Source organism: Nymphalis io, chromosome 7, assembly GCF_905147045.1.
Source record: "Nymphalis io chromosome 7, ilAglIoxx1.1, whole genome shotgun sequence".
NCBI classification, from domain to species: Eukaryota; Metazoa; Arthropoda; class Insecta; order Lepidoptera; family Nymphalidae; genus Nymphalis; species Nymphalis io.
The window spans coordinates 65233-90349 of NC_065894.1; the positions used below are offsets into that span (position 1 = coordinate 65233).

A 25117-nucleotide genomic window follows, 5' to 3' on the forward strand; every position below is an offset into this window, starting at 1 on the left:
GTATAATGGCGATGCTTATAATACAATGTTTTTTCTAGCGTTTCATTTATAATTTAACGCTCACCGATTAATTTTCTCGTATCTGCACTGAATACATTATTGTTTGCGAGTTACTATTTCTAAAAAACCACATTTTTATTGATCTCATAGAATACCACAATTTTATAATCAAAATATTTTTGTCATCGCTTGTATTAAATAATTAATGATAGATTGGGTAATTAATTCCGTGTCAAAATAGCTTCAAACATGACATAGTATTAATATAGTGAAGGAAGTCGTACGTAAGCCACGTGCTTGTTTTGACAATGTTTTTTCAACTTTAATCTAACGTTAGTTATATAAATAATAAATTTGTTATTGCATTCTAATGTGAATAAGTCATTAATGACTTTAGAATACTAATTGAGGCATTACACTCAAAATAAATTCAACGAGTCTGTATAAAAACTAAAATTAGCGAAGCTACTTTACGTTTACTTTCCGAGAAGAATCAGATACACGTGTAAGTTGTTACTACTATTCATCGATTACAATAGGTATTATACCCTGCGTCCATTATTTTTGTACTAAGCTTACTTTATACGAGGCTTATTTAGACAAGAATTATCCACATTGTCGACTTAACTGGATGTAAAAGTAGGTCACAATTAAAATATCTGATTTACAAATACTAACCATCCGAAACGCCCTTCGAAATGAAATCCGATTTTCCAGACGAAAAATTAACAAGCCTTTTGTCAGCAATGAAGGAATTGAGTTAATAATGTAATGTTGTGTAGTTAGTTTTTTGTTTGTACAAATAAGAACTAATAATAAATTATAGAAATATATTAAAATTTATTTCAAATTGAATATCGTTTTTACGATCTCAATATTTAATAGCATAACGTTATTGTTTTGTTTAAAAATGTAGTGTATTTTTTAATAAGCATTTATTCATTTTTAGTTTATAAGGTTACATTTGTATTACAATAAATCACTGTGAATGAATGGGACGTGAGAGATTAGTTACATAATTGGAGGCCAACGGGCAATGGGAGCTCGCCAGCATCGCCCACCAGCGTGAGATGGCGCATCGGGTAGGAGGTGCGCGCGACGGCGTAGGGCGAAGGTTTCAGCAGCGACTGCGCGCGGCGCCGATCGATAGCGCCACCCTCCACCGCTGCCACCGCTCTCGCCTCAGTCCCGAGCCAGGCGCCCTCGAGCGCAGCCCGAACGCAGCGCGATCGTGTCGAGTCCTCTGTACCCGTGTGTTGCAATGAAGGTATAGAGTCCCTACCCGTAGCGCGCTAGCGGTATGAATTAGCTGTAGGTGGCGGCGGTCCCGGTACGTGTCCGTAGCTAGCCGCTGTGTGTGCTCCGCCGACGTCGCTGCGGATCGCCCGACCGCTGTCATTTCCTTTTTTCTCATTTCATTATATCTCCACCCAAAAGATTTCATTGACCTACTGGCATGCATATCGCATATGTATTGAAATATCACGTAGCTATTAAATGTAGAGCCGTATTCTCCTTTTACGAATATTCACAGCACACCGAATGTCTTTAAATCATACATTAGACATTGTTGCATGGCTATACGTACAGTTTCGTATAACGCTGTGTGTGGTCGTTCTCGCACAGACTACATTGAGGCACCTCGGTCGATCAATAAGATAAAAACGTCAGCCGTCTTTTAGTATTCTTCAGACTTTTTATTTAACGTATGCAAATTCTTAAATTCAAAAATGCATTACGTAATAAAATTTAAATTGTTTTGTGGTTTATTCTGGTGATGTTATATGTATGTATATAAATGTATACATTGATAATCGTTTTAGCCTATTATACGAAATATATTCAATAAATTTTTACTGATATCAATTTAACTATTTTTCAAATAATTAATTATGTATCTCGTTAGACAAAGAAGATTTGAAAATGAGTATAATCTAAATCAAAATTACAAGCATCTAAAAAAATCTTAAATATTGACTGACTATATTATAAAATATAAGTGACTCGTAAAATAAGCGTTTTTTTAAATGTATAAACTTAATAAATTTTGGTTTGTTAAAAAATCTGTCAATATTCCTTCTCGATCAAAAAAAATATATTTAAGCTCAAGTGTTACTTTTGTGTTTTAATATTTTAAATATTGAGATTTTAATTTTTTTTTTTATATAGAATAGGAAGATGGACGAGCATATGGGCCACCTGATGGTAAGTAGTCACCAAACGCCCTTAGACATTGGCATTGTAAGAAACGTCAACCATCGCTTATAGCCAATGCGCCACCAACCTTGGGAACTAAGATTTTATGTCCCTTGTGCCTGTAATTACACTGGCTAACTCACCCTTTAAACCGGAACACAACAATATCAAGTATTGCTGTTTTGCGGTAGAATATCTGATGAGTGGTACCTACCCAGACGAGCTTGCACAAAGCCCTACCACCAGTAAGTAATTAGATATGTTTTATTGTTTCAGCAACATAAAGAAAATACTATAAGATCGTATAATGCTAAAGTTACCCAAAGGCCTTAAAAAGAAGAAAAAGGGCAAAAAATCTAAACGCAAAGGAGACGAGGAACTTTTTACAGAGGAAGAGTTAGAGAAGTATAGAAGAGAACATCAACACCAAGGTGAAAGTGAAGGATCTGCTAAAGAAAATGAAGAATGGTCAAAATTTAAAGATTTGACAACTGGTGTTGATTCAATACTTAAGAAAACACAAGGTGATCTCGATCGGATAAAATCTACTTCTTTCTTTCAACGAGTGCCCGCGGGTCCAAAAGAAGTTGAATCAGTACAAAAAGAAGAACCACGAAGGCCGGTTGTCGAAGTAACTGAAGCAGATTTTCCCCACTTAGCGGCAGCTGCTGTTGCTGAGGGTGAGAACGGTGAAAAAAGTGACTACGGCGTCACTGATGATGAGTCTGAAGACGAAGACGATCAAGACGATATATTTGACACTTCTTATGTCGATGCTGTTGAACGTGGAGAAGTGAAACTTGCTTACGTTCCGGATTCACCTGAAGAGTTTCAAGACGACGATATTTTCGATACGTCCCATGTGGATGCACTTATAAAAGGTCAAGAAGTCAAAACATTAAAAGGGAAAAAGGGTCTAGACATCGGAGTAGCTGTTGAGGTCCTCACTGGTCGCATAGATAATGTTACTGTTACCTCTAAAAAACCAAAAAGGATTATACCTGGTGATTTATTGCTAGACAGTGAAGACAAAGACGCAACAACAGTAAGAACAACAACTGTAAATGAGCCTATTGAAAAGAGTATATTGGACATTGACACAGATATACCTATAACTACGCCCATCGATCTTAGTGTGTCTTTACATACTGCACTAGTAAAACAGAAACAAGATATTAGTGAAGAAGTTTTTCCAGCAAACGTTAGTGAGGAAAAAACAAAAGAAACTGAAGAAACAGAATTCGATGAGTTTACGTTATTGGCAGCAGAATCTTTGGAAATTAAAGCAACAATAACTAAATTAGAAGAGAAGGAAATAAAGATCGAACCTGTGTTACAGGAATCGTGGTCAGCGTTTGAAGCTGATAAAAACGAAACAGTTTTTGCAGAAGGAATAGTTGAAGATCAACTTGATGTCTTAGATCCTTATATAGATCAAGACGACCCTTTTGATACTAGTTTTGCAGACGCTGTGGTCCCGTCAAGAAATTTTGAGCAAGTTAAGCAAGAAGCTGCAATATTAGAGGACGACGACGATTTTGATCCACGTGCAGAGGAGGTACAAATCAAGCTAAACAATAGACGTAAATCTTCTGTTCGAATCCATTTAATAAATCCCTCGGGTATTAGGGAATCGATTACATCTGATGATTTAGTAGAAAATGAAGAAAATAAAAATCAGCGTGACCTTTTAGGAGGAAGTACAACTGACTTAACACTACTTGGAGATTCACCTTTGGATCCTGTTAATATAGATAATACTGAAATAGACCCATTTGATACAACAATTGTTGATAAAATTGTTGCACCTGGAAAAGTTGAGCTTAAGCTTTTAGAACAAGAGCTTATTGGAGCTCCTGTCTCCGTACAAATTTATCGCGTTCCAAGTGATCCCGATTTTGATCCCAGAGCTGATGAGCCTAAAAAAGTAGAAAGAAGAGCTTCGCGCCCAGAAAATTTAATAGTTAGTAAAAATGTTGTTTTTAACGTGGGTGGTGAAGAAACTACTGACTTTGATAGTAAATCAAAGCATGCTAAGCCTTTAACTCCATATTATACACGTGAAGTATCTATAACAGAGGACTTAAACGAAGAAACCGAGGCCAACCATCGAGTAGCTGATGTGTTAACGCGAACCCGTTCTGAGGAGGATTTAGCAACAAATATAACTTATCAAGCTAAAAGAAGACATTCGGAATATCCAAAAGCAAATCGAAATATTAATAACTTTAAGGCAAAAGACCTTCTTCACGACCATGCGAATGAGTTAGAAGCTAAAGTTTTGACACCACTTGGTCCAAAACCAACACAAGAATCTTTAACAAACGTAGAGTCGGATCCTTTCGATACTTCTTTTGCTACAGATATTAAGCCTAGTAAAACAGAGTTAAAACTATTAGCAAAAGAATTTTCATGCGATAATACCTCTGAAGTCGAAGGTGAGACTGATTTGTTAGATCCTTCTGATGATATATTTCAAGTGAAAGCATTAACTCCTGAACCATCTTCTACAACCCGAATTCCCGAAGAGGAATTTGATCCTTTTGATACTTCATTTGCTAGTGACTTAAACCCAGGAAGGACAGAGATCAAACTACTGGAATCAGAATTTCTGAATTAGTAAAAAAACGACAAGATGGCATATAATCCATTTTTGAGTATGAATGAACCAGCAGCTCCCGTAACTACTGATGTACTTAATCCGTTTATGATGTCTGAATCAGAAACTTCTAATTTTACGCCTGGTGATAACCCATTTGCCACAAGCAATCCTTTTTCTGATTTAGAGAATAGCTATGAACCACCTGCTGGAGATACAGTACCTGTTGATATTTTTGGAAGTGCCGAACCTACAGGCATTGGAGCAAAGCAATTTGATGAAACTAATTCAATAGACATATTTGGAAATTTATCAATGGATAATGAACGTCTAGTAAAACCAACTGAACTCGAGCTAGTTTCTACGATGGTAGATTGCAGTTACCCCGAGGAAGAGGAAATTAAAGATTCACAATTATCGACAAGGCCATTACCGGCTGAAACTCAAAATTTAATCTTGACCGTTACGGGTCAAATGGAATTTACAAGTTCTCATTTGCTTGATCGTATCCCCCCAACGCGTACACCAAGTCCAGTATCAGTACGTGATATTCATTCACCGAGTCCTACGCCTGAACCTGATTTACTTGAAGAAAATTCGTCTATAGTTGATACTAACCGTAATAAGCCTGCTAGACCACCCCCTGCACGTCCACCACGTCCCGCCCCACCACCAAGACCACAACAGCCCCCTGTTACAGTTCAATCCACCGGTGATGATATTAATTTATTTGACGCACCTGTTCCGACAAATGTTAAGCCCACAAAAGAAGCAATCCTTAGTTTATATTCAGCACCAAAAAAGGAAGAAAAACAAATAGATTTTCTAAGTGATGACCTCCCAGAATTATCTTCTGATATTGAAACAAAAACTATGGATACCACGTTTCCGGTTGTTACATCGTCTTCAGCAACTGAATCCTCCAATCTAATATTTAACGAAGAGGACTCATCGATGATAGTTAGTTCGACAGAGCCTGAGGAACAAAGTACTATATTTGAGGTACAAAAATCAAATACAGTTGATGATATTACTGCTCCGATGGATTGTTCTGAACCATCGGCTGAAGTAAATGCAACTTCTCCAAATGCTTCGCCATTTGCTGATATTACAGATGATAGTTACCAAGTACAGGGTAATGAAAGTGAGAAAAATCCATTTGAATTGAATACTTCTGCAGACATTGCTTTATTTAATCAGGCTGAGTCTGATATAAGTGGTCTTAAATCTGAGGATTCAGTCATGGTATCGAACACTAATTCCCCATTTACTACTGAGGAAAAATTCGTAACTACTCCACAGTCAAATATTTATAACCCACCAATGGATATTTTTGGTACAATGGCGAAAGAAACGTACGAAAACACACAGACAAATATTTTTAGTGCCGAGCAAGAAAACATTCTAACCGATCAATCTGTAACTACTTCAGATATGGGTTGGAATACTATAGACAACATGGTGCAAGATTCCTTTCCTGAATCTCAAGACGCTTTTGATGCATTTTCAGCTAAATTTGATTCAACAGGCGGAAATCATATGAATACAGGTAAAATAAATATGAAATAATAATAATAAATAATGATATCTTAAATATGAACGTTAAATTTAAATTTTGTTAACGATTTGTGCAGATGCATGGGGCGATGACAGCAATGCGGATTCAGAGCCTGGCGGATTCGAAGCAGAAGCTTTTGACCCATTTTTAAGTATGGGTGCACCACCTCCGCCTGCCGCCACACCTCGACTCGATCACCAGGGCTCCCGTGATTCGACAGATGACACATTTTCGGTATTCATTCGGTATGAACGTAGTTACAATAATATATTTAATGCAATAATGCTTTATGAAGTGTCGTTAACCTTGTATAATTTAACTTAGACCAAAGGACAGTGAAGCTGGTTCAGTGGAATCCGCGGTGCCGGTATTGGCACCTCCACCGCGGCCACAAGCTCTTCCAGAATCACCACGTGTGAATCCGTTTGATAAGAATGGAACCGAGCAAATACAACAGCAAGTGACTTTTGACCAAGGTATAATTGGTATACGTTTAATGAATGTTACATACTACTCTACATACATTTACAAATTCTGCTGATGTTAGGTATTCATGGGAACTCTTAATCAATTTTAAGCAAATATTAATTATAAGCTAATTATTACACTGCTAAAAATAACATACGATATTATTTGACTAGTATAGGTATTGCCAAAGCTTACTCCATGCAAATGACGCTTTGTTGAATGTTATTCGATCAGAGGAATCGAGACGCAGGTCGGGTAACGGGGGCGAAACACCACCGACGCCGTTGTTCGATGACGACGTGTCGATGCCACTCGAGGATTTCCCCCGCACCAAGTACACTGGGCCCGGCTGGGAGATGCACCTCCGCCAACCAAATAAGAAAAAAATAACAGGACAAAGGTTCATAAAATACATTATTAAATTTAAAGAATAATCTATTTATATTCGTTTAACTAAGACACATTACAAAGTATGCATAGATTTGCTGATCAAATATTAATATTTTACGTTTTACAATTTTTTTAAGTAAACATATACTTCTAGGTTCTGGAAAAAGATCTTCGTGCGCCTAGCCTACCAGGGCGATAATCCAGTGGTGCAATTGCTAAACACCGCGACCGATAAAGAGCCAATACAGGAGCTGCCGCTACAAGCGTGCTACTCAGTGTCCGAGGTAGGAGCACAGCAGTTTGACCAGTTCGGCAAGATCTTCACTGTCAAACTTCAATTGATCTTCTATAAGGAGCGGCCTGGTGTACGGTATGTCCGCTGTTTCATTTCAATTCCTTACATGCTTTTAAAATTTTAAATCATTACAAATCTATCAATATGAATAAATAAGCGTTCATTCTATCGTAGGCCTGGGCAGGTGACAAAGGCAGAGCGTATTACGAACAAACTGTCGCAATTTGCCGCGTATGCAATTCAGGGTGACTACCAGGGTGTCAAGGAGTTCGGTAGCGACCTACGCAAGCTGGGTCTGCCCGTGGAGCATGCGCCGCAGGTTAACCAACCTAACTATAAAACTCGTCTTGTCCTTGCTACATGTATTAGACAATGATTTTGATAATTGAAGTGAACTTTTGTGTTCTTTATGAGAAATAAACCGAAACCGAATTAATAATCTCGAGTCGAGATAGTAAAAAGTTTTAAATCTCCTTTAATAAATTCACACTAGCAGCCCGGAGTTAATCAGTCAGGCCATTAGTCTGCACCTGATCCGGTCTAGTCAGTCCGATAGGAACGTAAGAATAAGATAATGTACATAACACACTCTTTGAATAAAATCAATGTGACGTTTTTATTTTATTCTTAAAAAATGTCCTATATAGAAAGATAAATAAGTTCTAAATAAATTAGTAAATAGAGAGCTATTTTTTATTTCCTTCTACACTGAAGTCATCTGGTCGCGAGCATTGGTAAAGGAGCATAAACATTATTGTGTAATATATAATTAAGTAACGCTTAGCACCTCGCTCTTGCATGTCAGGTGTCGCAGATGTTCAAGTTAGGCTCGCTGAGCTATGAGGATGTGAAGCAATTCTCGTGTTGTGTGGAGGAGGCGCTGTTCCGTCTCTCCGCGCATCGTGACCGCGCACTCACCTACAAGATGGAGGAGGTAGGGTCTGTGGTTACGCAACGATTCGTAGTCATATACGATTACGAGTGTAATTCAATGAGTATAAAGAAATATATATTTTTTATTTTATTTATTTAACAATATAAACAACCACATAACTATTAAGTGATGGCACGACAAAAACTACAAAAGCTTACCTTGAGTTCCTCTCCGTCTATGGAGATACATACAATATACGCTATAATTGTTTTAAATAATACATCTTCAACTTATATTTAATATTCAAATATGAAATAACAAGATAACAATCTAAGCTATTTATTAAGCGAGGAATCATGTAAGAGCTGGTACGCTCTCCATATTTATTGTTAGCTGAAATAGTTAATATTTTTTGTTCTCACCCAACGGGTTTTTATATTATGCGAAACGTTATTCCGAAAATCTGTATTGAAGATTTGTTCTTTCAAAATAATATGATACTTAACTTTGTTATGAATGGGTGTTATCATTAGACTTACGCATAAAATGCGAAGGCCCAAACACAGACCCTTGCGCTGCTCCTTCAGTGCCCTTTGTCGGGATACTATAGCTATCGCCTATTTTTACACGATAGTTTCTATTAGAAAGGTAATTCTCAAACCACGTTAATAGAGGACCCTCGATTCCCGTGTTTTTAAATCTTTATATAAGCTGTGTATAATTTAATGTCAAATCTGCCAGATAAGTCAACGAACCAAATAGCCAGGACGTGTTTTGTGTTCAAAAATGAGTTAACTTGAGCATGACATCATCATGATCACAAAAATGAGTTGGTTAATTAATATTACTATCGTAGTATTGATTGCGCAACCTGGCCGCAGGTGCAAATAACAGCAGTGGACGAGTTGTATGTGGAACAGGACGCTGAGGGGGCTGTGCTAAAGCAGATAGCTCGCGTGCGACTTTTCTTCCTTGGTTTCCTCAGTGGTAAGACACACATTATTTAAAAACATTTTAATTTTAAAATTTATAATTAAAATATATATTTTATTTTCTAATAAGCTGAATCAAAAATTAAACGCCGTCAAATGATATTTTCTAAAGTATGAAGCAGAGTTGAATATTTACTATTTCCAACTGTGTATGCCATTTCCCGCCAGGCATGCCGGACGTGGAGCTTGGCGTGAATGACCTGCGGCGGCAGGGCAAGGAAGTCGTCGGCAGGCACGACATCATCCCCGTCGTCACCGAGGAGTGGATCCGCGTCGAGGATGTCGAGTTCCACGCCTGCGTGCAGCCCCAGGCCTTCGCTGAATCACAAATTATCAAGTATAGCCCGTGTACTCTGAATAAATGTTTTTATATGAGACATAATATTAACAAAAATTAAGGATTAAATGAAATATAGGCTAATATATTCTATACTATAGTAGAAAAATAGTGCAGCTTTACACAATTTAAAAATAAAATTGCTAGAACTACTTAAGAATATACAGTTAGGAATAATGTCACGTCACCTCCTACCGCCGTTCTGTTAAGGTTCAAGCCGCCCGACGCTTGCTACATTGAGCTGATGCGTTTCCGAGTGCGGCCGCCAAAGAATCGCGAGCTGCCGTTGCAGCTGAAGGCCGTGTGGTGTGTCACCGGCAACAAGGTAGGGCTCATACCTAGGTAAGTCGCTCGTGGTCGGCCGGAGCACGTATATTGACTCCTGTGTGTGTGTCAGGTGGAGCTGCGCGCTGACGCGCTGGTGCCGGGTTTCGCGTCCCGCAAGCTGGGCCAAGTGCCGTGCGAGGACGTCGCTGTGCGCTTCCCCATCCCCGAGTGTTGGATCTACCTCTTCCGCGTCGAGAAGCATTTCCGATACGGATCCGTCAAGTCCGCGCACAGGTCACCCGTCTCACTACCACATCAGGCTATTCCCACCGTCTCTCAGTTTTGCACTAATGTTCGACAACTGTCACTCGGTAGACTTTCTATTTCTTGGCACGGTCTGTAGTCTGTACACATAAAATATTTCATTTTTAGAATGCGACGATGTTTTTAAAACAAAATACTATAGCTAAGAGCTGCGTTATAAATTGATACTTACTTTTTTACTTCTTTGTAAAAACATAACCAACTAGAAATATTATAACATCTTTAATTGTTGTTGTGCTAGCCCACTTAGATAGATACCACGCAATCATGAATGTATGTTACTACTAAGCCGCACTACTTAGTTTAACTGTGTTTCGATTTTAAAGCTGGTAAGCCAGTGTAATACCAGGCCTAAAGCTATGCACTTGTTAGTTTCGAAAATTGGTGTGGCACTTTGGCACCACTTTGTTAATAAAGTAAAATAATTCGTTTCGAGCAGACGTACCGGCAAGATCAAGGGCATCGAGCGTTTCTTGGGCGCCGTAGACACACTGCAGGAGTCACTCATCGAGGTGACCTCGGGGCAGGCCAAGTACGAGCACCAACACCGCGCCATTGTGTGGCGCATGCCGCGACTACCCAAGGAGGGACAAGGTGGGACCATATACTCATGCTGAGAAACTTTGAGACTCTTACACACTTATTTTGCAATATTCTTTTTTGTTATTTTTTAGAATTTTCTCGGACTGCAAGTTCTTAAAAAGTTCACCCTATATTATACAGAGTTGAGTCGTAACTAATATAGCAAACTTTGAAATAGTCTGATATAATGATCACTCGCAGGAGCATACACGACACACAACCTCGTCTGCCGCATGGCGCTGACGTCATACGACCAGGTGCCAGAGGAGTTGGCGCGGTGGGCGTACGTGGAGTTCACGATGCCGGCCACGCAAGTCTCGCACACCACAGTGCGCTCCGTGTCGCTGCAGGAGCACGACGGCGATCCGCCCGAGAAGTACGTGCGCTACCTCGCACGACACGAGTACATGTGAGTACGCGCACGACTCCATCACCGAAACGTTGCACACCGCAGTATGTAATCTGACGATGTCGTCTGTCCGTGTACAGAGTGGGCATCGAGCGTACCTCGGGACAGGCCGTGGCGGCCTACTCGCTGGCCGCTACCAAGGAGCCCGAGCCGCCACGCGAGACCATCAAAGAGGCTCCACGCGAGCCCTCTTCTGACTCCGACTCGGATTAGGCGTCTGCTCACTGATGCGACAGCTCCTCTGAGTATTCTGATCCTCAGCTATAAAAGACTTGGTCCTCGGTTAGCCGTGTCATCATCGGTCTCGCCGATTGTGACGGAACATTTTATGTAGTTGTCTTAAAATAGTAAATTATTTGTCGACCCAACTGTTGGCGGCACACGGGCAGAACGGACAGTCGACTAAGTGTAACGTTTGGTTATTATGTTCGCCAAACCTAGTAGAGATTTTTTGAAGTTTGTGAATGCAGTTTTTACTTGTAATATCGCTCTATAATATAATAGGAGATACGAGATACGGGGGACTTCTGCCAACCTCATACTGTAGCTATTTAATAGCTTACTCTTACTGATTGATACTCTTATGTAAATTAAAAAAAAATATGCTTGAATAAAAAACATAGAGTAATGCATATCCTCATATTTCGCGATACCAACTCGGGATATACATAAGTATCTATATATGCGACGGTACCTATATGGCTTCTGTAAATAAATAAATTGCTAAAGTCGCACGAATATTATCTTCAAAATAGTGTATGTGTGTGTTACTAATTAGAGAAAGAAGTAGACAAAATTATTAATTAATTATTATTCACATGATATGATATGATTCAAATATTGTTTCGATATATTTGGTATTGGTAGATACAAAACACAAGAAGTGACCGAAGTGATTGAAGGTGATAGAGAATAAGTTAGGCTAGGGACAGACGGTCAGTAGAGTCGCTCGCGAGTTACCTGTTTAAAGGATTACGTGTATATTTTTTGTACAATTTACTTAAGTGTATGGTAGTAGTTCAATGCAATATCACGTAGTTTATAAAAGTTTACGACAAATTAATCTATGAAATGTGAAATGTGAGAATGAAATCTATGTGAGAAATGGAGAGATCATTCGGACGAGTTTAGACCAAAGAGATTTGTATATAAAAATAAATTTAGTAGTTACATTTTGGACGAACCCACCGCTGCGGTTAGAAGTGTGCTTATCTCAGTGGTCACTGTACCACGCCAATAGTGTCGGTCGGTTCAGGCCGCACCTGCCCGATGTGAGTTATCACATCTTAAGCAACATTACTTAGCATGTACAAATATTTATATAGGAGCATATCCTTAACGAATCTCTCTATGTGCAGTTTTATCTAAAAGTGAAATAGAACCTGGTAAGTGGCTGTTCCCTTAATATATATTTTAATTGCCATGCCTTTGAAGTGTTTAATATTGAAGAGAAAGTTAAGCAAATGAATGGTCCAAGTATATATTATTACTTACTTATTTTACGAAGCTATTATGTATAACACTTGAAGGAAGCCTTATTTTAAAGATTTAACCGTATATAAAAAGTAGAATTATATTGAATTGATTAAAAATGTGTACCTACGGCAATCGACTCGCGCTATTGAAGCGATAACTGACGGGTAGCCACCAGCGATATTGGTTATGCTTAGCTTGAAGCTTTACTATATATGATAGCTTTTTCTTCCATACAATATGCCCGAGTGGTTATTCTCACTGTTTCGATGGGAGCCTATTGAACGCGACAGCGCTACTCTGTATACTGTAACACTTGTGTACTCGGACTATCTAGTTTTGAACTTTTGTACCTTAACGCTGAGACGTCATTTACTCCTGCTACGAGTTATTGATATTGTACTATGTATACAAACTATGTGACATTAATATGTACGGTTCTAGTATTACTAACAATTATATTGTAACTAACTATTTATTTGGTAGAGCACAAATCTTATATTCAAAATATTAAAATAAAAATAAAACTTATAAGCTAAAGTACCATCCGAAATGTCGGTGACGTTCGACGTTCACTGAAGCTGGTTCGATGTCTGTATGTATCCTCATAAGCTTAATAAAATATATCTGTTTCTGTGGTAGTCATTGTATAGATGTTACCGATGTATATTGTGAAACAATTTATTGTTTGTTGTTGACGTCATATTCTCTTAACCATTCATTGATAATAAAATAAGAGTAATGACATAAATATATCGTTACATCTAGCGTTAACATATATTATATAGTTTGGAGAAGCTAATACATATGATATATTGATTGTTGTATCCAAATAACTAGACCACCCCCTCGCCCCGCACGGAGCAAGTCACGCGACGTACTCGTACAGTTACGAGTAGATTGGATCTACACGACGCGACGTGACATGAGCTGCACGCACGTTTGCACGTCACGACACGGCGACAGCGCGTGCCGGGCTCCGTGACAGTCGCGGGCACTCCATCCACCGCATGTGGACTATAATGTTGTGTTGTCAATAAAATAAATACGATTGTCGAAATGTTGTTTCATTTGTCTGTCCAAATTCTACATAGATAGCTATCTAATATATAGAGTATTTTCTTGAGTATCTTCAACACGAGGGTATTGAGGATAGGTTGCAATATCTTCTCAGCAGAGTGGCATGTTACGGACCGTTTTGAATTAATGTAACGTAAATTTTCATAGACCCTTATATTCTCTACGAGAATTAGATATCAAGGCTATAATAATAAGAAAATAGTTCAACTTAAACTCCGAGGAACAGAACAGAGATCGATGGCGCGGTTTAAGGAACATTAGGATTGAATTCACTCAACATCGAGGTGACGTCAAACTAATCATTGGACACTACAGTGTTAATACAACAATGTCAAATTATAATATTATCTGATTATTATGGATGTTAGCATTAATTTACAGTACATTTATAATAATAAAATTAACTTTACTATATAAGTATATGTATATAATATAAAACCTGGCACAACAACTAATACAGATGCGTCTTTAAAAAATAAGCAATAAATGATGTTTTTACTAACATCCTGGTAAATAATTAAATTCTAATTATAATCTGACATTATATACATATTGCTTACATAGCTACATTATAATGTGTCGAGTATGGAGGGCTGTAGGTGGCCCTTCACTGGGTCACCGGGTATTTGTTTTTGGTGACATGACTCTTATGAAACTAACTACACTACTAACTAAACAAGAAACACTCGTCAGTATGTTCAGCGATGAATCGCTTCTCCTCGTTATACCTCCTATTATTATAAAACAATACTAGAAGTATATGTCTTAACGTCACAGTTCCATCGTTTATTACTTGTGATTTACAATATACGATCCCTCCTGGAAATGCAATCAAAATATTTTCGTGATGTGGGTACGTCATCGCTTACGACCTATCTTATAAATGAAATTTCATACCAACATAAAAAATGTAATGTTGCCAGAGATGTTGACTTGGACAAATAAAGTTTAACTGTTTGAATAGATCTTTTAATCATTTTAAGAAAGTTATATATATATTACGTTAATATATTTTTGTAAGTTAATTCTTAAAAGGTCAATAAGTTATTTGAATTATTGGTTACTGTGTGACCATAACTATAAATGTCACTAAAATTTAATCAGTGACACGTCCAAAATGTCGATATCGATTTCGATGCGGAGGTTACACTATATTTAGCTAATAAATGTGAGCATGGCAGCCCTGACCGGCGACATCGCATTAGATGACGGGAGACTTTGATTGGGTAGGGTTTGACTTGGTAGGGGCGCTTGCGCTAGGTACGCGCACGCGCCCCGCAGCGCTCGATGGCGGAGGTGGAGGGAGACATCCGGAGCGCCAGCTCGCGCCGACACCCTCCGCGAGCAGCAGCGTGACGCGCACCGCGCCGCACAGCCCGTGTCGGCTCGCCTGCCCGAGAGCCCGCACGAGTGGCTCTGGCCAGCTGCGCCGTGTCGTGACACGCACCACTCGGCCACAATCGACAAGACCACTCGATACGTACTCCTGGAATCACTCACCTTCATCTTGTACACGATTTTTATGTCGATACACTTGATATAAATATCGGAACTGGACGAGAATATCGCCGCCTGCGATGAAGTGATGTAAATCGATTGGGATTAATGACCAGTGGACAGAGCTGTCAAATTTCCTAAGTTTCAGTACGTATGACGTTATGTGTCGGCTCACAGTTACCGAACGTAAAATGTTTTTAATGTCATTGAACCCCGAGTATGTAGATAAGAGATTGTCGTGAACTTAATGACCTATTAACCTACTGTACACAGTCATTGCAATTATCTAGAGAAACTCACTCCGTGTTGCTTCCATGTGACAGTCGTTCACGTAAAAAATTACACTATGCATTGTTTTCTCATGTGTTGCTAATATTTATGGATAGAGTAATATATTTCCGTACATTTAATTTTGTTCTAACACTCCAAATCTTTTATGTTCCCGAACCTCAGTGACACTAATACCTATATTAATATTATATTAATTTACTTACTGATATCTACATATAAAGATTATAAGCTTTCCTCAACATGAGCCACTATAAGTTTCCATTGTAACACATATTTTTTATTTCAATAAATATTCTTGAAAACATGATTGGTCCATAAATAATACCAATTTAAATGTAATTATTCGATACGTTGTGTGTCGAGTACATCTTAAATATAAAGAGATACGTAAGGTCATGTGCAACAATATATTTGGCTGGTTTTGATGATAATTTTTTTGCTCTTTAGTTCTCGCAAATGTGAAAAGTTTGGAGAACAGCTCGTGGTTAGCGAGTGTGAACAGAGCGTCGCGGCGGCGGCGGCGGCGGGCGCATGGCGACAAGCGGCGCCGAGCGCCGGCCGCGCCGCGGGCCCGCGCCTATTGCCTCCTTTGATCACGACGTGTCGGAAGAAGTAAGTATCTATCAATATCAATTTGACCTTTGACATAGACACCAATTTAAATGTGGTTTCAGTATCAGACTATTAACGTTTATCATTTAATTTTGCAGTCAAGTCCGGAGAATAAACAAGCTTTTCGTTTACCTGAGATTCGTGAAGATCCAGTGAGTTCAACGTCGAGTGTCATTGTGTCGACATCAGGCGGTGTCGACAGTCTCGCACCGCCAGAACAACGCGCAAGGTCACACTCTTCTCCCGCTGTTCATACAACGACGACGGTGCCAACGACTTCTGGTCTACAAACGCCAGCCGCCCCTCGCATTGACATATCTCGTGCATCTAGTTCTAGTCACCAGGATTCGCGTGATAGCTCACCTGAACTGGCGCTATTTGCGGGTGGAGGTAACAGTGAAGACACACGCGCTCGACTCGAACTTGGCTTTCGAGAAGACGGAGCGGCAGACCTTCGTTCATCTACTGAAGAACTTGCATTTTTAGAAGGTGCACCTGGTGGTATAGACACGCGTGCACAATCTGCAGCACCACCTTCTCGTCGTCACTCACGTAAGGATAGTCAGAGTTCTGAGGTGGCACTTCTCGCTGTATCAGGCCGAACTAGCCGACTCTCTAGTGTTGGATCCCAGTGCTCCGCGCATTCAGCACTCTCAGGATTTAGTCACGCTAGCCGGATATCGAGGCTTTCCGTAGTGTCGGGTACTTCTCGTTCTCCTTCACCGCACAAAATGCTACTTGAAACATCTTTTTGTGGCCCAAAGCCGATAGAGACTGATCCCGAAATATGCACAGCTGCTGTTGAAGAAAGGCTCCTTGAAATTGCTAAAATGACGAATGAAACAGCACCTTCAATTTCTGATCCTCAGTCAACGCCCATTCAACCTGCTTCAATCCCACCAGTCGACGCGCGTGACCGTCGCGAGGTGCGGACAGAAGTAACTGTTGAGAATACGCGACCGGCTAGTGCATCTCGCCTTACTTCTCCAAATGCATCTAACAGTGCACCCGCTCCAGGCCTAGCACCATCTACTACATCATTAGATGATGAAAAGCGATTAAAAGAAACAAGAAACCGTGCAAAAGTTGAAGAGCGCCGTGCAAGATCCAGAGACCGCCGTGAACCAGTTCAGCCCGAAGTACATAGACGTGGTAATCGTTCGAAAGACATAATAAGAATAAAACTTAAGCCTGACGATGAATATGAAGATGACGAAGATGATGAAAGTGAAAGAACTTTGATAAGTGGAGAACCTGCACGAAAACCGATAACGCTAGAACTAAACGATCGACCTGCGCGTCCCAATGAGCCAACAAGTCCACAAACCTTGAGGCGACAGCGAGATAGTCGAACACCTTCCCCTTGTGGCGGACCAGTGTCGAGAAAATCATCTTTCTGTTCCCTTTTTAAGTCACGTGAAACTATCGCATCACCAGACTCACCATCTGATGCATTGCGTCGTAAAAAGAGCCTTAATGAAGGACGATCTCGTAGCAAAAGCCGTGATCGTTCTGCAACTCCCACTTCAACAGGGAAAATAAAAGGCTCAGTACTATCATTGTTTAAAACACCACGGCGAAGTGGTGCTTCTCCTTCACCAGGTTCTCGCGATGCGTCTCCAGTCGTCCAACAACAACGACAGTTCCCACAACCAACTGTAGACAAACAAAGAGGAGAAAAACTTAAGTATTACGAGGATTCAAAAGATGGAATTATTCATATTCCCTTACATACGCCACCTGATGAACTTAATTCGAAAGAAAATATAAACGAAAAAGTTTCTTCCCGTGAGATTTCACGCCCTGCATCAGCACCGCAACCGCGGGCTCCACTCGAACGAACTGCAGTTATTCCTTCCGTTGCTCCCATATCCATTCCAAAACGGACTCAAAGAACTGTACTACCCGATGGGAGCATTATTATTCCTTTACACTCTCCGACTGAAAAGACCGTTTCTTCTGAATTAACTACAAATGTAGAATCTACTTCAGATGCTGAACATATTGCAAGGAAACCAGAAATAGAATTCATTCCCAAAAAAAGTATCACCAATGCTTCAGAACAAAGTTCTGATGCAGGATGTACGGAGGCAATGGTATCTGAAGATGTTGCAGCAGTTGCAAATGTCGCAGATCGTCCTAAAAGAAAAGAACGGATAATATTCACGACACATGTGGGAAGCAAAGAACAGGTTTTCAGCACTCAGTTTAGTATAACGAAAACACCGAGTATTACTAGCGAAATATCAGAATCGATTCCAAGTTTCCCTGAAGAAGTCACATCGAACGAATTGTCACATCCAACATCGACCTTAAAAAATATTGAGGTTGAAGTAAATGAGGTTTTGCCAACAAGCGAAGAAATGGTCGGTGAAATAGGAGAAGAACAAACGATCCGACAATTGAACACAAGTCCACCTCCAGACCCTGGTCGTGACTCTTCAGAGTCAGAAGCGAGTTCCGAGGTAGCGACGACTCATGGAGGGAGCGAAGCGGAGCATCGAGGTCTTGTAGTACAAGAATCATTTGAAGAGTTGCCATACGTACCAACAACGCTTCCTTTGGAACGATCGCTAGCATTGCCGATGATCCCAATACGCGACCGCAGTGACATTCATGTGGCTGGAGTACAGCGACCACGGGCAGCCCGAAGTGCCGGAGGAGCATTGGGCGCCTTAACTCCCCCGTCGGTACCTACGCCCAGTAGCAACGCAGCGGAACTTAGCGGCGAGAGGTTACACATCAGATTACCACGGCGTGCACGTGCTGCTTCCACCGCTTCTGCTGCGGCTCCACCTCCTCCACCGCGCAACGCACGAGCTCGTTCTCTAAGTGGTGGTTATGGTAAGCTACGTGTTTTCCATTGCTTTGTTTAATGTATTTGTAAGCAAATTGTATGAATTTATTTTCTAAAATGTAGCTCGTACAGTCATATATTATTTAAGTACAACAATATTTTATTAATATTTTAGCATCATATCAATATTAATCGTGATTTTGTCACATAAATTACATACATAAAACGTAAGATGACTGAGAAGTAACACGCACTAGACATTGCAATTTGTCATGGGAACCGCTATGTTAGTTATCCATTTATTGATAAATAATATTGGATATTTCTTTGTTTCCTGCAGCTTCATATTGGTTTACTTGAGGAACAATCAAAAAATTTAAAACTTATATTTACATTTATTGATTTTTTAATAAGTTGATGACAGGTAAACAATAAAGTGCTAGGGAGTCAACGAGAATCTTCACTAACATGTAAACCATTTTCTACTAATTTATTTATTTGTTTATTTTAGAGCCACCTACAAAATTATATGTATTTCTAAACATTCCAAAGCTTCGGTTGCACATAACTTCGCTTACAGGTAGAGTTACAGCATGCAAGTTTAGGTTAACGCACAATAACTTTGCTTTTAAAATAATAATATCCTAGGACAATTTGTAAATACATACTTATATAGATAATTACACCCAGACTCAGGACAAACGGACATGTTCATGCACACAAATGTCTGTCCTGGGTGGGAATCGAACCCACAACTTTCGACGTGAAAGGCAAACATCAACCAACTACTAATATTTGACGAGTCAACCGGCTCGATAAATACCGGCTAAATAATTTTGAAAATTAACCTATTGTATACAAATTAATATAAAAACAAAAAAAATAACGTAAAAGATATCAGAAATAAAATAACTTTAATAAAAATTACTGCTTCATTCCATGTGACTGTTAAGTATAGTAATAATTTTATTTTCGACTTTTCATAAATTGTCACTAAATAAATTAATAATCATACTTGCTTAGCCTAGGTATCAAGGAGTGATGACTATGTGATGTAAAGAAGTACATACATATTACAAATAAAATAAATATAAATATGTACTTACTAAAAATTTAATAAGAGAAGTATACGATACATAAGGAAACTGCAAGGATTGAGGAAAAGACACAATTGTTGGGAAATGATAAATTGATAACTCGCGGAAATAGAAAACCCATTCGAATATTTACAATACAAAACATAAATGGTCAATGTCTTAAAGCTTATAACAGACTCACACTTCTAAAAAATTACATTAAAATTTTAGTTTTTAATTTCTTAACCTTTTAAGTCAAAAACATCGTGCCCAAAAAGTACGTCTCTTTTTACAATCTCTTCATTAACTATGAAGCTATACCTAATGACTATGAAAAAGCCTTTCCGAACATAGAACGATTGAGATCACTGCATTTAAAATTAAGGGATTCTTAAAATAAATCTCAATTTAACTGTAAATATATAATTGATGTTAAATAGCAACCGGCATGGAGGCGCGAGGCAAATCAGACTGGATTGACTTCTCCGAGGTACCGGAGCGACGGAAGCAGCCGAAGCGCATTCAGACGTTACCAGCGACCGCTCGCGACTCTGTGGTATTCAGTTACGTGCCGCCCGAGCGGTGTCGCTGCGAGTGCCACGCGCATGGACACGCGGTAGACGCGCCACCCGACGACGAGCTGCCACTGCTGCAGGACGATTCCCGGCACATGACCGTCAGCTCCTCGTCGCTGGAGTTCGAGGAGGACGGCGGCCACGTGCAGGTCAATGTGCATATCGCGCCCTTCACCGCCGACCTGGACTTGCAACACAACCTTGCAGATACGGTACTTATGTGTTAGCGTTACACAATCACTGCTCGATTCTTAGGAATATATATAAAAGATAAATTAAAATTGTCATCACTTACACTGTTTATCATAAGCTACTTGCAGTATTTCCGACTTTACATACTAAGTTAAATGTTATAATCAGGCGAGTTCTGCTTCTTTGTTTTATCGAATGTGTTTGAAACACACAGCGCTAATATAATTGGTATTGAATTTTTATATTTTATTGTACGAGGTTCTAGAGTCAAATATAAAGTTATTGGGTTTTTCTGTTAATATCTCGGCACGTCGGTTATATTATTAAATATAGTAATAATAATTATTTTATATATCTTGACGTGTTGTTTCACACGCAGATTGTATTGTGGTATTGTTTCAGACGCTGCCTCAATGACCGGCGGCCGTCGCTTGCGCTCACCGTAACCAACTTGTGTCTCTACGAGTTTAACTTTTATAAGATATATTATTCTCTATTAACTTGATGCGACATGTTATCAATTTTGAGATGTAAATTTACCCTTTAAGTATATAAATGTATAGTGTCGTTTGTAACTCCCACTATCCATCGTTGACCTTGCATTTTTCGATGTTTATATTAAATTGTTCGTGTTTATTATTTCGTTATGCGATCGTATGTGCCGACTGTATTATAGCACGTAAATAAGATTTACGGACAGTGATATAGCGAAGCTGCTTTAAATACTAGCTGAGTGTGACCGGTGGCGACCAACCGCATCCTTATTCAAACTTTAAATTAATAATATTCGTTGTGAAAGTATTGCTCGTCTCAAACATCTATATTTAGATAATCGATTATAATTTACAAATTTCACTATCTAGCATTAATAAAGTATTGATTGTTCTGAATAATAAGGTATTGTAGGTACTATGTGTATATAGGTATGTTGGAACGACGTTTGGACGAAAATATGTGGTTGAATAATTTAACAAAAATATTTGCTCAATTAGCAGTGCACTGATTACCGCTGTTATTATTTCAGCTTATATTTATATACATGACATATGTGCAGTTCTCTTTATCAGATATTGTACAGAAAGCAAGATTTTTTTTTAAATTCTAAAGTACGATTAATAGGTAATATCGTCGTAGAGAAAAATAACTAAACTATTTTGAATTCCACAGCCAATGAAGTTCTTACATAAATCATTATTTTGTCTCTATTTGTGTCTAGTCGTCGTATTTGTAAGATTTAAGACGGCAAAGACAATGAAATATTCAGTCGTTCGCTTCGCTATAAATAAAAAAAAACTCCACGGCAATAACTAAATCAATTGATTTTAGTTACGAAACAGTAACCTTTTATTTTTAAGTTTGGAACGCTATAACTCGAGTTACAATTTAGATAGGTACCTAAATTGTTACAATATTTGTTTCTTTAGGTTTTTATCTCTACGGGGACATCACAAGGACGGTTTTAAAAACAAAACTAAAACTTTTGATCGTTTTTGTATCGTATATCTGTTGTACTGAGATGAAATATATATAACATTATATGTATGTCTAATTGAAGGAATGGGCTATTTTTAATAGGGATAACCTACTGATACAAGGATGTGTTTGGTGACGCAGTTTTGCCATTTACAAGACATATTCATTAGATATTTTGTTGTAATTTTATTTTGCTTCGACTAATTAATGTAGCGCTATGAGTACCTACATCGTTATCGACTTAATACAATATCTTATTCAAACCTATCTGTACAAAAAAATTCTAAAATATATACCAGTTGCTGAATTTCGATTGTAAAAATAAGAATAAACATTTATTTACAAATACAAAATTTGTCACATGAATGTGCATTTTGTAGTTATTGGAGCGAAACGAATTAAATAGTGTTATAAAACCTTTACTATCAAAGTATTTATACTATTAAGAAAAGAGATATCAGTACAAGCTGCATTTATAACTTCGTCATGGTATTCTCACATATCATGGGTCAAAGTTTTAAATTTTGTTAAATGTTTCAACCCGATTACGGAGCAGTGGAACTAAACATCGTTTGTACATATCATGTACAAAAAGTCTCATACGATTCATAAACAAAACTTCAAATACCTATCTATTAATGTTCCGAATGTTTTAAAAATTGTGTCATTTGTGACAATATGGGAAACGATAACAAAGTTTTAGAACGTTAATGGTAAGGCGTTTGTTTATGATTCTACCAAATGTTTTAGTCGTTTTTCGAGTTATTATTGTTGACCATTTTAAAATGTTAATACTTTGTTAAATTGGTTACTTTTAAAATGATAGATAAATTAATAAATCGCATTTTGAAAATTTCACAAATAGCAATATTACAAATTATGTTTAATTAAAAGTTAATGCTTTTTAGAAAAATATATTTGCCGAATGTAACTAATTATTCAATTAACATGTTCATATTCCAATCCATCCTTGTCTCGAAGCTGTATAAGCTACAGCCAGAACTGTGCGACCAAGCAATTTAACCTGCGCGTGTCTGTGCAGTTATAAAATTGGCTTTTGTATATTATGAATAAGAGCAATAGATTATTTAAATAATCATTTTCTAGCTAGTCACCCAGTGCTGGTCCGTTTCGCTCGCCTTCGTTTTCTTCAGCATATTCTTGATAGTTATTTTCTTGCAATAATAAGTGAGAATGTATGTACCAATGTTAAAATACTTCTACAATTTAGTCAAAAGTCTGAAATATTAAATTTTGCTTTCGAGTTTTGTATTTTTATTGCAAATTTACCTATACCTTTTGAATGTCGGCGAAATTGTTATCAGAACATTTTTAACTTACAAATAAAGATAAAATATCAATCAAAATTTGTTCGTGCTTAATATTAAAACAATTTCTTAATTATTGGAGATTTTAATAAACCGAACTTAACATGGCACAATACGCCCACATCTAATGATCTTATACCTAGCTCTTGTCAAGATCACAAGTCACGTTTATTACTAGATATGATGAACTTTTGCAATCTCAGTCAATTTAATTGTATTCGAAATCATAATGATAGACTTTTAGATCTCGTCTTATCGAATCTGTCGATAATCAAAGTTAACAGCGCGGTAGACTCAACTTTAAGTCGTATTGATAAACATCATCCACCTATTACCATTAGTTTTAATCTTAAATCACAGGGTACAATTAAACAAAATAAGCGCATGAAACTTAATTACTTTAAATGTAATTACCAAAATGTTCGATCGGTATTGGAAACCATTAATTGGACTAAAACTCTGTCATTTGAAGATATGGACACCAATGTAGAAGAATTCTACAAGATCTTAAACAAAGTAATCAAGGAAAACACACCTCTGGTACGAGACGAATCGTTTCGTTACCCAGTTTGGTTCAGCCATGGACTTAAGCGTTGTCTGAAAAGCATAAATATCATAAAAAGTTTAAAAAATTTAATAATCCGCGAGACTATGACACTTTTTCTTTGCTACGTAAAAGGAGTAAGAACCTTATAGACAAATGCTATAACGATTTCGTGTGTTCGGTGGAAGACTCAATACACAGTAATTCAAAAATTTTCTACCGATTCATAAATGATAAAAAAGGCTCTAAAATTAACTCAATACCGGAAGTTGTTAAATATGCGAATAAAACTTCCAAAAACGCCCAGGACGCTTGCGAATTATTTTCAAATTATTTTAGTTCAGTATTTAGTTCCTCCAATCTAAAAGGCTCACATAATTTTCATGCGGTCGATTACAATAATAATGCACTAAGTAACTTTTCTATCTCTAAAAATGAAATATGCAAAAAAATTAGGAATCTAGATCAAAATAAGGGTGCAGGCCCTGACGGGATTCCACCTTCTTTCATAAAATTATGTGCTCAAGAACTTAGCACTCCACTGTCTATTCTGTTCAACATGTCCCTGAACAATGGTATCTTCCCTAAATACTGGAAAACTGCCTATATTATACCAATTTATAAATCTGGAGACCGTTCACATTGCGAAAATTACCGTCCTATCAGTATTTTGTCATGTTTCTCCAAAATCTTAGAATCTATCGTATACGATAAAATTTATCATCACGTATATCCGGCACTATGCAACAAACAGCATGGCTTTGTAAAAAATCGTTCCACTACATCAAATTTGGTAGAATATAAGAACTATATTTGCAACACTTTTGCGAAATGTGGACAAACGGACTCGATATATACTGACTTCTCAAAAGCGTTTGACAAGGTAAA

General features: G+C 38.2%; 2 protein-coding genes across 3 annotated transcripts; both read left to right on the plus strand.

The window, feature by feature from the left end:
- Positions 1–1129: 1129 nt before the first annotated feature.
- On the plus strand, positions 1130–13824 carry LOC126769647 (protein stoned-B-like). The gene is made up of 16 exons (XM_050488536.1): positions 1130–1267; positions 2473–4788; positions 4855–6344; positions 6430–6598; positions 6678–6829; positions 7056–7221; positions 7366–7581; positions 7681–7825; positions 8312–8440; positions 9262–9367; positions 9541–9709; positions 9920–10034; positions 10107–10270; positions 10740–10894; positions 11084–11291; positions 11372–13824. The coding sequence occupies exons 2-16, from the start codon at positions 2504–2506 to the stop codon at positions 11502–11504; spliced, it is 5802 nt and encodes a 1933-aa protein (XP_050344493.1). The 5' UTR covers positions 1130–1267; positions 2473–2503; the 3' UTR covers positions 11505–13824.
- Positions 13825–15096: 1272 nt separating this feature from the next.
- On the plus strand, positions 15097–23615 carry LOC126769374 (microtubule-associated protein futsch). 2 transcript variants are annotated; one of them, XM_050488099.1, is made up of 5 exons: positions 15097–15488; positions 16080–16244; positions 16343–19088; positions 20558–20904; positions 21287–23615. In XM_050488099.1, exons 2-5 carry the CDS (start codon positions 16164–16166, stop codon positions 21299–21301), a joined length of 3189 nt encoding a protein of 1062 aa, XP_050344056.1. In that variant the 5' UTR covers positions 15097–15488; positions 16080–16163; the 3' UTR covers positions 21302–23615. The 2 variants fall into 2 exon arrangements, with proteins under 2 accessions (XP_050344056.1, XP_050344057.1); XM_050488100.1 differs by having other exon boundaries at positions 16111–16244.
- Positions 23616–25117: the final 1502 nt, after the last annotated feature.